The sequence below is a fragment of the Primulina eburnea genome, chromosome 12 (genome assembly GCF_022965805.1).
Source record: "Primulina eburnea isolate SZY01 chromosome 12, ASM2296580v1, whole genome shotgun sequence".
Taxonomy (NCBI): Eukaryota; Viridiplantae; Streptophyta; class Magnoliopsida; order Lamiales; family Gesneriaceae; genus Primulina; species Primulina eburnea.
The window spans coordinates 31,328,282-31,340,864 of record NC_133112.1 but is presented as its reverse complement, the minus strand read 5'-3'; the positions used below and the strand labels follow the sequence as shown (position 1 = coordinate 31,340,864).

General features: G+C 31.7%; 2 protein-coding genes across 4 annotated transcripts; one reads left to right on the top strand and one right to left on the bottom strand.

Moving 5' to 3' along the window:
* Window positions 1-5,430: 5,430 nt before the first annotated feature.
* Window positions 5,431-7,438, bottom strand: LOC140807658 (transcription factor MYB117-like). 3 transcript variants are annotated; one of them, XM_073164609.1, is made up of 4 exons: window positions 7,319-7,438; window positions 6,616-6,773; window positions 6,126-6,521; window positions 5,431-5,909 (listed from the first exon to the last, which is right to left on the bottom strand). In XM_073164609.1, the coding sequence occupies exons 1-4, from the start codon at window positions 7,321-7,323 to the stop codon at window positions 5,653-5,655; spliced, it is 816 nt and encodes a 271-aa protein (XP_073020710.1). In that variant the 5' UTR covers window positions 7,324-7,438; the 3' UTR covers window positions 5,431-5,652. The 3 variants fall into 3 exon arrangements, with proteins under 3 accessions (XP_073020710.1, XP_073020709.1, XP_073020708.1); XM_073164608.1 differs by having other exon boundaries at window positions 5,433-5,909; window positions 6,616-6,987; XM_073164607.1 differs by lacking the exon at window positions 7,319-7,438 and having other exon boundaries at window positions 5,433-5,909; window positions 6,616-7,250.
* Window positions 7,439-9,626: 2,188 nt separating this feature from the next.
* LOC140806790 (uncharacterized) lies at window positions 9,627-10,175 on the top strand. Its single transcript, XM_073163324.1, has one exon. The coding sequence runs from the start codon at window positions 9,627-9,629 to the stop codon at window positions 10,173-10,175; it is 549 nt and encodes a 182-aa protein (XP_073019425.1).
* Window positions 10,176-12,583: the final 2,408 nt, after the last annotated feature.

Sequence of the window (12,583 nt, the reverse complement as noted above, 5' to 3'; positions counted from 1 at the left end):
AGTTTTAATGCGCAAGTTCAAGTTTCAAATTATGTATGTCCTATTTTAAAATTGCATGCGACCTTATTATGTAGTACTCGTTATTCCAGTTTATACGTGTTGAGTCTTTAGACTCACTAGACTTGATCGATGCAGGTGACTATGTTGAGGAGGCAGGAGGTGATGACCAAGGGGCAGGCTTGGGCTGAGTGGCAGGCTAAACCCGAGGACCGCAAGTTTATGTTTATGCAAATTTTTAAATTACTCTGATGTTTTGATTTGAACGTGAGACAGTTTCTTTTAGCAAAATTTTATTGGTGATGGATGATTGTGGGATTTATTTTTTATGAATGTTGAGTGACGACCGTATGAATGTTTTTATTTAAGAAAATTTTTAATTTTTCCGCAAATTTTAAGTAGTGAAAGTACGGTTCGTTACAGTTGGTATCAGAGCGGTGTTCTTGTAAAGGGTTACGCCTACTGCCAGTCGCAAGAAGCTCTCGAAGTCACACCTCAAGTCTGTAAGTTTTAAAGTTTTGCATTATGTCATGTAGTAAGCACTAAGTCAGGATTTCAGCATGTATATGTTTTCAGTTCAAAGTACGTGCATCTTCCGTTATTGGTATTATAATCATGCATGTTGGGTTTACGTGTTGGGTAAATTATTGGAACAGTATGCCTCCGAGACGTATGGTTAACCAGGAAGCTAGGACTGAGGACATGGAGCACCGGGAGGAGGAAAGAGCCAATCCTCCGCCACCACCACCTCCCGACATGCAGGCACAGATGCTTGCAGGCATGACGCAGTTTTTCGCACAGTTTGCGGGGAACCAGGCTGCAGCAGCAGGCGCAGGGGCAAGGCTTCTTACACTCAGATGCCTTGTGACCCATGCCATCGCAATTATAGCATTTTCCCGAGAATTTCTTCTTAGAAACGCCTCCTTTGGGTCCCATGTTCAACCTTTTGCTGGAGGAGGAAAATGTTCTCTTTTTCGAGCTTTGGCCATGTTCGACAACATTTGCCTTAGCGGCAACATGAGAAAATAATCGTCTTTCCGAACCCTTGTTGTCTTCCTCGATGCGAAGTCGAACAATGAGCTCTTCAACATTCATCTCCTTTCGCTTGTGCTTCAAGTAGTTCTTGAAATCCTTCCAAGCTGGTGGTAGCTTCTCAACAATAGCAGCCACTTGGAATGATTCACTCAAAGTCATCCCCTCGCCGTGAATCTCGTGAAGAATTACTTGGAGTTTTTGAACTTGGCTGATAACCGGCTTTGAATCCACCATTTTAAAGTCCAGAAAGCGACCAACAAGAAACTTCTTGGCCCCGGCATCTTCGGTTTTGTACTTTCTGTCAAGGGATTCCCATAGCTCTTTCGCTGTTTTCTTCTCGCAAAACACATTGTAGAGCGAATCGGCCAATCCGTTTAGTACATAGTTTCGGCACAAGAAATCAGAATGATTCCATGCCTCAACTGCACTAACAGATTCAACATCTCCCTCACCCTCGTTGAGTTTAGGAGCATCCTCAGTGAGTAATCTAGCCAGGTTCAACATCGTCAAGTAGAACAGCATCTTCTGCTGCCACCGTTTGAATTCCACACCAGTGAACTTCTCAGGTTTTTCACCGTGGCTGGCTGGAACAGAAATCGCAGCAGCACGTGGGTTACCATGAGGGACAACTTGAGGAGGGATAACTTGACCAGTTTCCCTTTGCACACCGGTTTCAGTAGCCATATCTGAAACAAAGCTCGTAATAAGTAGTCTGTTTTAAGATTGTTATCCAAAATATATGGAATGGTACAGAGCATAAAGCAATGTGCAAAACAAACGACGCAGTGCGATAAACAAAACAGTAGGACAGTGCGAAAAGTAAAGCAAACCGAGGCCTGTATGAAATACAGTTTCTTTAAAACAGATTCGTCCCCTCCGGTGCGTGCTGCGAGGATGAACGTGGACGTCTGTTTTCCAGGATACAACGGAAAACCAGTAGTACCGTAGCACAAGGCACCACAACGGCAAACTGAAAAAGTACTGAACTTTATCATGAGAGTTAAACAACAGCAGGGGAACAGCAACCGGTGAAGCAGCAGCAGCCGAGACAGTTGGAAGCAAAGCTACGAAAATCAGAAAGCAGGGGAGTGTGTTGGATGATCTGAATGACTTGAGGCTGCACCTATATATGAGCACTCATATGGACAGTTATGGCTGGCCATTCGAAAGGCCAAAGGTCAGCAGCTGGAACACCAAAAGTCAGCAGCTGGAGCACCAAAGGTTTTTAGTTACAACACCAAGGGTCAGCTGAATCAGTTACAACACCAAGGGTCAGCTGAAATACCAAAAGTCTTGGTCCATAATTCCAATTTTCGAAAAATAAAAATAGCAAAAGCCAGGTGAACCTCGGTGGGAAATTTTGCCTTGATCGGTCCGACATTCGACGCGCCCAGTTCGCGCACGTACGCTTGCACACAAGTCAAGCCTTTTTCCACTGCAAATCGGGCCCATGATTTGCAACCCCCTCTGCGCCTGTGCGCGCGAGAAAGAGCCTCTTGACCAATCATTGTTACACCTCCAAAAAGTGCAACTCAATATAAGTTCACCAATGCTATGTTCATTTTCCAATGTGGGACATTTCCCACTTGCCATCTATTAGACCTTGCTTGTTTATCTAATTTCCCATTCAAAGATCAAGCCCAAAGCCCAATAACCTCTAAGTCCAACACCTTACAAGGCTGATATTTTAATGAAAGTCCATGAAACCAACTCCTCAAAACTTCAACATCGTCCCTCAGAAAAATAATTAAAATAATCATCATTAAATGAGTAAACGTTTAAAATATTGTAATTCAAATTTGAAAAAAAAATGTTATAAAAAACTTATCATGATAACATAACTAAAATTTGCATCATCAGACCTATATCCATATTCTGCTTGCGGATCGATGGGGGTTATCAAACAAAGAGTTATTTTATCGTAGCACATCGTGTATTCACGTGTCATGCCCATATTTTCGATTGCAGGCTAACCCTCAACAATCAAATTGACACAATCATCTCATGCGCCAATGTTTTTTTATGATGTTCAACACAATTATAATTTCACCGCCTTTTTTTTGTGTGCATTCATGAAATTCATCCTCATCAAACGCGAGCCTTGGAATTTGCTACGACTGAACAAATTGCCGCAGAACTCGGTATGGGCAATACATGATCTCAACAATGTTGAAACTACGTAGGCACACGGAACACCAATATTCCTTGCCAAATTCATTAGAATGCAACACCCACTTAAACTATAATGAATGAAAAAATCAACTAAGAACTAAACATATATAGCTTTCAATTAAATTTAATTTTTGAAAAAAATATCTAGTCTGGTTCCATTTTATCCAACAAGTCACGAATCATTCTCACTGAGTGGGTAGTAGTATAGGTCCACATAAAATAATGGTTCTACCTACATGAAAATATATTTGACAATATATTACAATGTACATAAAAAAAACTTGTTTACACAACAATTTATAAATATACATTTCGCCAAATGGAGGTAATGAAAAGATTCGGTCATTGTGCTCATCATCATCAGGAATTTCGTCAAATGGATCTGGACAAAAAAGGTAATTCTAGACGATACGTAAACCTGAAACAATAACACATAAATTAAAAATAATAATGAGTGTGTAACGTTAAAAAAATGTTCCGAAATAATAAATAATTCTTAATTAATATATATATTTGTAAAATGAAAATCGGTCCTGCTGTTTCACCATTGACAATAGTCGATGCAGTACACAGTTCATGGTATATAAATGCTAGTACAACACTTCCCTAACTGTATTTAGAAACCTGATTAATGTCTTAGAGAAGATGTCAGTACATTAAATTTACCGAACAACCATCCGAATCAGGTAACATACATCCTCCAATAATTATAAATGTCACACACCGAGTATAGCACTCCACTTCTAAATTTGAGCTATTATTGTGAATCAAATTTGATCTATAATATTGATCAAGGGCTAATATTACCAATTTGTTACCTCTGAAATTATTTATATATGGTAGAAAACTCAACCATTCAACACAATAATTTTGTCACACGTGTGGATTAAAAGGCTCACCAACACCGGTGACAGAAAATCCATTGATATTCAGATTCCTTATTAACTTGATATTCATTCGGCCCAGGAATTTACCAACCTATTTTCCAAATGCAACTAAAGAGTCCAGTGTGATAAAAATATGGCCTTTGATCTATGTTATGATTGCTGGCTATTTTTCTCTTGTTGTGGATCATATTATAATAAATAAATATTATATTATATTATTGATAAAATTATAAATTTTTTCAGTATTGTTTGCGTAAATGATAAATAAAACAATAATATTAACAATGAACTATTACAACTATAACAATAAACTATTACAACTAATATCTTCATTAATTTAACATATTAATCTATAACAAATAAATTAATAACATATAAAATAAATATAATTTAAAATAAATATTTTTACGTAAAAACAAATATACAAGTATAAAAATAAAATAATAATCAATATATTATTAATGACAATTTTAAACATAATAAATAAAATCAATTCTATTTTATTACAGCACATTATAATTTTAACCAGTTATATACCATAAAAACACCTTTGAAAAATGTATGTTCACGTATATAAAACATAATAACTAATATAATAAAAATTGAGATAATAATTTTTACTTAAAATTATGATTTGAAAATGCTAAAAATAAATAAGAAATCGTGCAATCAAAACTATAACAAAATTTAAAAATATTGTTTATCTTGAAATAGAAGTAGACACAATGCGATTATAACAAAATTTACAAATAATAGTTACCTTGAAATAGAAGTAGACATAACGAGATCTCAAGATCCTGCAAGATAATTTAAAAAAAATTCTTAGAATGAGTGTAAATGAGGAACGAAAATGGATGAGGAAGGGTAATATTATATAAGTGAGAAAATCCTCTTTTTGGCGTGAAGAAAGAGCATGCAATATAGAAAATGATAAGGGATGCATTGAATTATATAACAAGTCAAAAATTTAAAAATTCGCTCCCCCGTCTCAGTCAAGGCGGGGAAGTGTTTTATCTCCCCGCCTTTTGCGTGGAAATGATAATTGGAATATTTATTTTTTCAATTTTTTTACTATAATTTGGTAAAAACGTTACGAAATACAATATTTTTTGATAAAAAGAAAAAATATACATATAAAACTGATGTAGCATAGTTTGGACATATTTTAGTGGTGGGTGGATTTTTAAGATGAGACATAAATATTCAACCAAAAATGGGATAAAATAAATTAAACAAACAATTATATGCTAATCCTCTTGATAAATTTGATATAATATAATAGAAATCGACAAGAATAATAGGAAGTGATGTGACTGTTATTGTTACGAGTTACATCTGAGGATACCGAAGTTGCGCAGAAAAGGAAAGTTGGGAAATTTGACTTCAAAAGCAAGTTGCCCTTTTTCTCATGTTCCCCAACTCAAAGAATAATCTCCACTATTTATTTAATATATTTTACAACAAATGGCCGCTCCCCTCCAAGCATAAACATACATACATACATACATACATACATATATACTAATATACATACATACATATATATATATATATAGATGATTCATACGGCTCCAACTCCAAGAAAGTCTATAAATGTTGGCCCAATTCTATGATCATCGGTACTACTATTCGTTTCAATCGCTGGAACTTGTTCATGTGGTGGAGAAGTCAGCAAGTAATGTGATTCTTGAATTGGAGTACTCATGAGTAAAAAGGGCAGATAAAATTGGGTGTAATGACAATTGTTTCCGCTCCAAGATTTTGTGTGGTTGGAAATGTTCGTAATCTTCATCTGAGAACTAGCATTAGCACCGGAGCCTGAGAAAATCCACCAAACGAACACTCAAATTATGGCACAAGTTTTTTAGGATAATATCTTAAAGGTAGGTTGAACTCGATATCGTTACCAAACTGAGATTTTAGGTAATCATTTAAAAGCCTGAATACCCTTTTCACGCGTGGAGATTTCAAATGCAAGTAAAAGGTAAATATTGAGTTAACGTATCAGATTACAGACAAGGAAAGGAACCGTACCATAGGAAGTTTCTGGTGTCCACAATCCATAGTTCCTATGCTCTGCTCCGCCGCCGCCATGAATAGGGCGTGAAAGATCAGCGATTCTCATGGCCGGTGTACCATTGAGAAAGGGATGATCATCATAAGCTTCATCCCTTTTCTTGGAATCGAATAGTTCCATTTTCCTCCTCCTTAAAGAAGTTGATTGCTCCCTATACTTTCTTGCCATGACGACATGCCAATGATTCTTAACGGCGTTGTCTGTTCTCCCAGGAAATAACCTCGCAATCATTGCCCATTTATTACCATACAATCTATGGGCAGCCATTAGTCTGTCTTCGTCATCTTCTGTAAAAGCCCTTCTATTTATCCTTGGATCCAACTGATTAAACCACCTTAACCTGCAGCTTTTCCCTTTTGATACATCATACAAACAACACGAAGTGAACCAAATGCAGAAAGAAAAGGTAAAAAAAGAAAATCTTGAACATAAGAAAGAATATCGAACCTGATCTTCCTTCCAACTTTTCTGCAATTAAGTTCCAATTTTGAGGGCCATAAAAACCTACAAGTTCTTTAAGCTTTGTGTCTTCTGCAGGCTTCCAGTGTCCTCGAGCCCAAACCTTTGATTGCCCACCTGCAGTGGTCTCCATCAAATCTTTGCCGCTGCATAATACAGGCATTTTAGATTCTTGATCATCCTCATTCAAGCTCGCATTTAAATCAATACTATCAGTATTTTCCTCAGTCCCATCACAAGAATCGGAGCATTTTCCCTTAAATGTAGAAGGGTTTTCCATCTCTTGTTCATAAAACTCGAAATTTTGGCCCGCGGAAAGAGAGCTCAAGTTCGAGAACACCATTCCCACCATTGATGAACCTTGAGTTGAAGAGGAAGAAGAAGGGGAAAGAAGATACAGATTCAGGTGGATAGGGTGATTATATAATGCATTTACGTATTGTTGATTATAATACATCCAATATATATGTTTATTTTTGTTTTTACTTCGCTTCTGACAAATGTCGATGCTGTATTACTGCAATTTACTAAGTGACCAATGTCTACGATGATCAGATAATGAGAAGATTTTGGGAGAAGAAATCCATTTTGGAAATGGAATTTCCTGCGTGAATTTCAGGGAAAAAAAAACTCGCGAACGGAAGAAAACAAATATAGAAAATATTTGTAACAGAAAGCTTAATTTACATACAACATTGGGCGTTGAGTGTTGACAGTTTCTATCCTCTCTCGACATTCGCGGAGCAGTGTCTTTAGCTTGGCCGTGACAATATTTTTACGTAAAATGAAATCATTTTTTCGTTGGAATTAATACAATGACTTTGGTATAGTTATCACATCAGAGATGCAAAGAGCATAATTGTGATATATTTTTATTAGATTATAGTACTTTTGAAAAAAAAATATGAAAATAATATGGTTTCTTACGATTTATAAATTTTTTTAAGTCACGATGCCCTATCCTTAGCAGAGAATGTTCGATAAAAAAAAATATGTATTTAAATAATTTTCCACTCCCCCATCCATACAAGAGGCGTGAGAGTGTTTATTTGCACTATATATAAATTATATATAATTTATATATAATTTATGAGGCGAGAGAGTGTTTATATATATATATATATATATATATATATATATATATATATATATATGTATATATATATATATATGTATATATATCTATATATATATATATGTATATATATATATATATATGTATATATATCTATATATATATATGTATATATGTATATATATATATATATCTATATATATATATGTATATATGTATATATATATATGTATACACATGTATATTTATAAATAGGTAATTGAAAACAAAAATATTTCAATAGTATGTTAACATAAAAAATAAAATTAACATCTCTTGATAAATAGATGATTTCAAATTCGAGCTGATGAAAATTATTTTTTCAAATATTAATTCACGCTCTAATTATAAAAAAATTAAATTAAAACTCGATGATTAAATCAAAATAAATAAAAATATATAACATAAAAGAAGTTAGATGAGCAACCAAATTTTTCATTAATTAAGATGACTTCATAAATTTAACATTTTCAATTAATATTTAGAGAAATCTTATATAAAAATAAATAAAAGTGTTTTTTTTTTTCTTGAATGAATCTAACGTTAAATTTTTAAATATTTATATTTTACTAGTTTAACGTTAGACTTCATTCAAGGAAAAAAATCACAATTTTATTATTTCGAAACTTTAATTGAAAAATATTAAATTTAAAAAATCATCTTAATTAATGAAAAATACATTGGTTGCTCATCTAATTTTTTATATTAAATATTTTATGCTCATGTTATATAGAATTTAAATAAATTTAATAGATTAAATTTTCATTTTGATTTATTGATTGAGTTTGAATTTAATTTTTTTGAATAAATTATAGTTTGAATTCATATTTGAAAATGAATAATTTTCATCAGCTCAAATTTGAATTATCTATATAACAAGATTTTTTATTATTGTTTCTTTTATGCAATCTACTAAGGAATTCTTTTATTTTCAAATACATACTTATAAATACACATGTATTTACATATTATATATTATTCATGTGTACATACTTAAATTATTATTATTATTATTATTATTATTATTATTATTATTATTATTATTATTATAATAATATATATATATATGTCTATTACATAAATTATATATATGTACGTAATATTTATATATAAACTGTTAATTGTCCCACATTGGTTGGATAAATAACCTTGGAGTTGTATATACGGTCTTGGGCAATCCTCCTCCCTTGAGTTAGATCTTGGGGTTGAGTTAGGTCTAAGTTCCAATCTTAACATGGTATCAGAGCCTGGATTCTACCGTTATGTGTTGGGCTGCCTATAATTAGGCCACCGTTCTGCCCATAATTGGTTCAAGTTCCAATTTTTACATAAACTATATATAGCTGTGCAAGAGGTGGGGAAGTGTTTTAATTTCTTGATTTTCACAACAAGCGAGAGAGTGGAAAATTATTAAAATACATATTTTTTGTTGTCACACCTTTTCCAGGGATGGGGCAACGCGACACAATTTTTTTTAAAATTTGTATAATAATTTAATAAATAGTAAGAAATCACAATGTTTTGATAAAACATTTTCAAAAGTACTATATATATTTGATATCAGACTTGGAAGAAAAAATTAGTGTTTCGTGTGTGAAAGACCTATCACATTTTTCGATCATTAATTTTATTCATTGGATTTATTAGTTTCCTTTAATACTATTAATTGTGAATATTTCGTTTTTGAAAAAATTGTTGATTGTATTTTTCTCCAACACTTTTTAAATCTTTTTAAAATTAAATAGATATTAAATTAATTTAATAAACAACTAAATTATATTACTAGTACATTAAAATGATACATTTTAAAGCATAATACGAAATAATTTTAAAAACAACAACAAACAAACAACAAAATTACGATACAAACAATAAAATTTATTAAATGATATTTAGTAATCTGGTAAACCAGATCCCGATCCTCCAATATCGCCAAAATAAGATCCAAAGTTGTCTCGATGGCAAAGAATATAACACTGGCTATTACCTAGCAGTTGGTATCTACTCAAAGTGGTCAACTATTGTGCAAACTATCAGTAACCCACTTGGACCGAAAAAAAGATATTTTGCTATGAAACAAGAGTTGTGTAGGAGGAAAGAAGTTGAGCGAGCATTTGGTGTTCTTCAATCTCGATTTGCAATCGTGGCAAATCCAGCACGTTCTTGGCGTAAAAACAATTTGCATGATATAATGACAGGATGCATTATCATGCACAACATGATTATTGAAGATGAACGTGACCTCAGTGCACCAATTGAAGATGCAAAGGAAGCACCGCTTGCCGATGTGGAAATGGTGGTCAATGACGAAAGTACAAGATTCGAAGAATTTCTCTCTCGGTATAAGAAAATAAAAAACAGAGATGCTCACTATGAACTACGAAATGCGTTAATTGAGCACTTATGGGAAGAATATAGTAATTCTAATATTTAATATTGTGCTTGTATCGTATTTATTTCTTAAAATAAATATTTGTATATTTTCAATGTTTTTTATCTTATATATAATGTTAATATTTGTATATTTTCAATGTTTTTTATCTTATATATAATGTTATGCTTGTATTGTATTATATTCTTGAAATAAATATTTATATCGTTTTCAATGATTATATTGAAATAAAATATTTATATCATTAAATAATTATTTTATTTATATAAAATAATTAATCGATTTTCTAATAAATAATGAAATAATATAATTATATTTATTATGTATAATTGTGTAATGGAATTATAAATAGTCATTATTGAATTAAAATTAATATTATAAGAATATTCTGAGAATATTCTTTTTAGTATAGAATGTAGTGTAGATAGGTTGGAGATGAATTTAGTGTTACACTATTGTAGTGTAGAATATAGTGTAGAATGTAGTGCAGTGGGTTGGAGATGGTCTAAGACCAGGAGTGAATTTCTGAATATGTGAAAAATCAGCGTGATTTTTTAATTTAAGTCCAGCAGTGAATTTCTGAATATGTGAAAAATCTAAAAAAATATATAAAACTTGATAATGCAAAATAAATGAAAATTTTATCATCTGATTATCAATATAGGGAATTGTATTTTAGTCCTATATGTTTTTTTTTTGTTTTTTGTTTTTTTTTTTTGGACTTCTATGTTATTAAATTACAATCTTAGTCATGTATATTCCAATTTTTTAAAATTTTAGTCATCTGTCGTCGAAAATGTAGATATGATACTATGCATGTCAGGACCAAATTATCGTCGTATTGGTGTCACGTCGAAATAATAATTAAAATTGACAAAAACAAAAACAAATTCAATAGCAGATTAAGACTGAAATTTGACAATATAGAAGACAAAAATCGTAAATAGACAAACATCAACAACAACAAAAAATCAATTTTCCCTAGTGAAAATTCAAACCCTCGTGTGAATGTGGTAAATTTAATTTTTAAAAAAGAATGTCAAGTACGTTTGCTCTGTCCAAATTTGCAAAATTATTGACTTCCCTTACATGGAAATCTAGTGTTGTTTCCTTTTTCTTTTAATTAAAGTTTCTTTTAAAATGTACTCTTTCGTTAGATTGAAACGATGATTCCTTCAATGTTTACTTTGTGTCTTGTCAATTTGGTTTAATTTTGGATTAAAGTTAAATGTTGTTCATAAATTTTAAACGTTCACTGTCAAAAAAGTTTTTTTTCCCATTTAACTCAGGTTCAAATAAATAGCCAGCTTCTATAGTCTAATATTTTATAATAGATAAATTGGGGAAAAAAATATACAACATACTTATTAGGAAACTAAAATTTTTAAGGATGTTTTTTAATGGAGTTATTTGGATTTGAGGATAAATAAATATAAATTTCAAATTATTTATTTTGTAAAAATTTGAATTCTTTATACCAATTAACAAACAAGTTAAAAATAAATCATAGCCCTCAACAAAATTTTAAAATTTGTTTTTTGTCTATATATAGTTTAATAAAAATTCTTGTTATTGAATATCTTTATGGCTTGAATGAAAATTTATATGAATAGATTATTCTTCTAGTTCTAAGTTTGAAGGATGAACAAGTTCCAATTCGATTTCACAATATTAAATTACGAGGATTTAATTTATTTATCGAATTAATAGTTTTATGTTCAATATTAATATATCATAAAATTGATTTATATAATTATTTTTTCACAACCATGTGATATCCCATAAAATAAGTTGAAGTGTCATAACATAGCAACTGTTGATGGCCTTGACTAAACATCCTATGAATAACCATAGACTTGAATGGTCACAACAACCCTTATGGCCACCCTTAACCAAGAAAAATAAATGTTTTTACTCGTTTAATAAATTGTAAAAATTTGGTCTTTGTATGTTAACTTTTAATTTTCGGCTGATTGTTGATCTAATTGTTGATGTGATTTTGTATACGTCAACATTTTCCGTCGCTACATCAGCACTATTACTAGATAGAACCAAAAGTTTAAAAAAATATAAAAGTTAATGCACCGAAACCAAAATTTGAATATTTAATGGATGAAAACAAAAAGTAGAACAAGCTAGTCGACTAAAAATTATTTTCCCTTTATACATAATACATATAAAATATACCGCCTTTCGAATAATATACAGGAATTATATACACATATCAAAGTGTGTTTTTTCTCCTAGTCAATAGCATTTGAGTTGCCATGCGAGTATAAGCGTGTAGGACCGAGTGTTTATCGCTTTACCAAAAGTTATAGCGAGTAGTAATGATGCAACTCAATTATTTTAAACCGCACAGCAGCTCAAGCACCACGGTTCGATCGCTCTACCAAGCAGGGACAATTATTGCACCCAACAATTTCCCTCCCAATAATTGCACTCCTTGC

Excerpts from the sequence above, each read along its gene's own strand:
- LOC140807658 (XM_073164607.1), bottom strand. The coding sequence starts at position 7,084 with ATGTATTATAATCAACAATACGTAAATGCATTATATAATCACCCTATC. Across the intron at positions 6,522-6,615 it reads AAAGTTGGAAGGAAGATCAG|GGAAAAGCTGCAGGTTAAGG; the intron begins GTTCGATATTCT and ends ATGTATCAAAAG. Across the intron at positions 5,910-6,125 it reads GACACCAGAAACTTCCTATG|GCTCCGGTGCTAATGCTAGT; the intron begins GTACGGTTCCTT and ends GGATTTTCTCAG.
- LOC140806790 (XM_073163324.1), top strand. The coding sequence starts at position 9,627 with ATGATATTTAGTAATCTGGTAAACCAGATCCCGATCCTCCAATATCGC.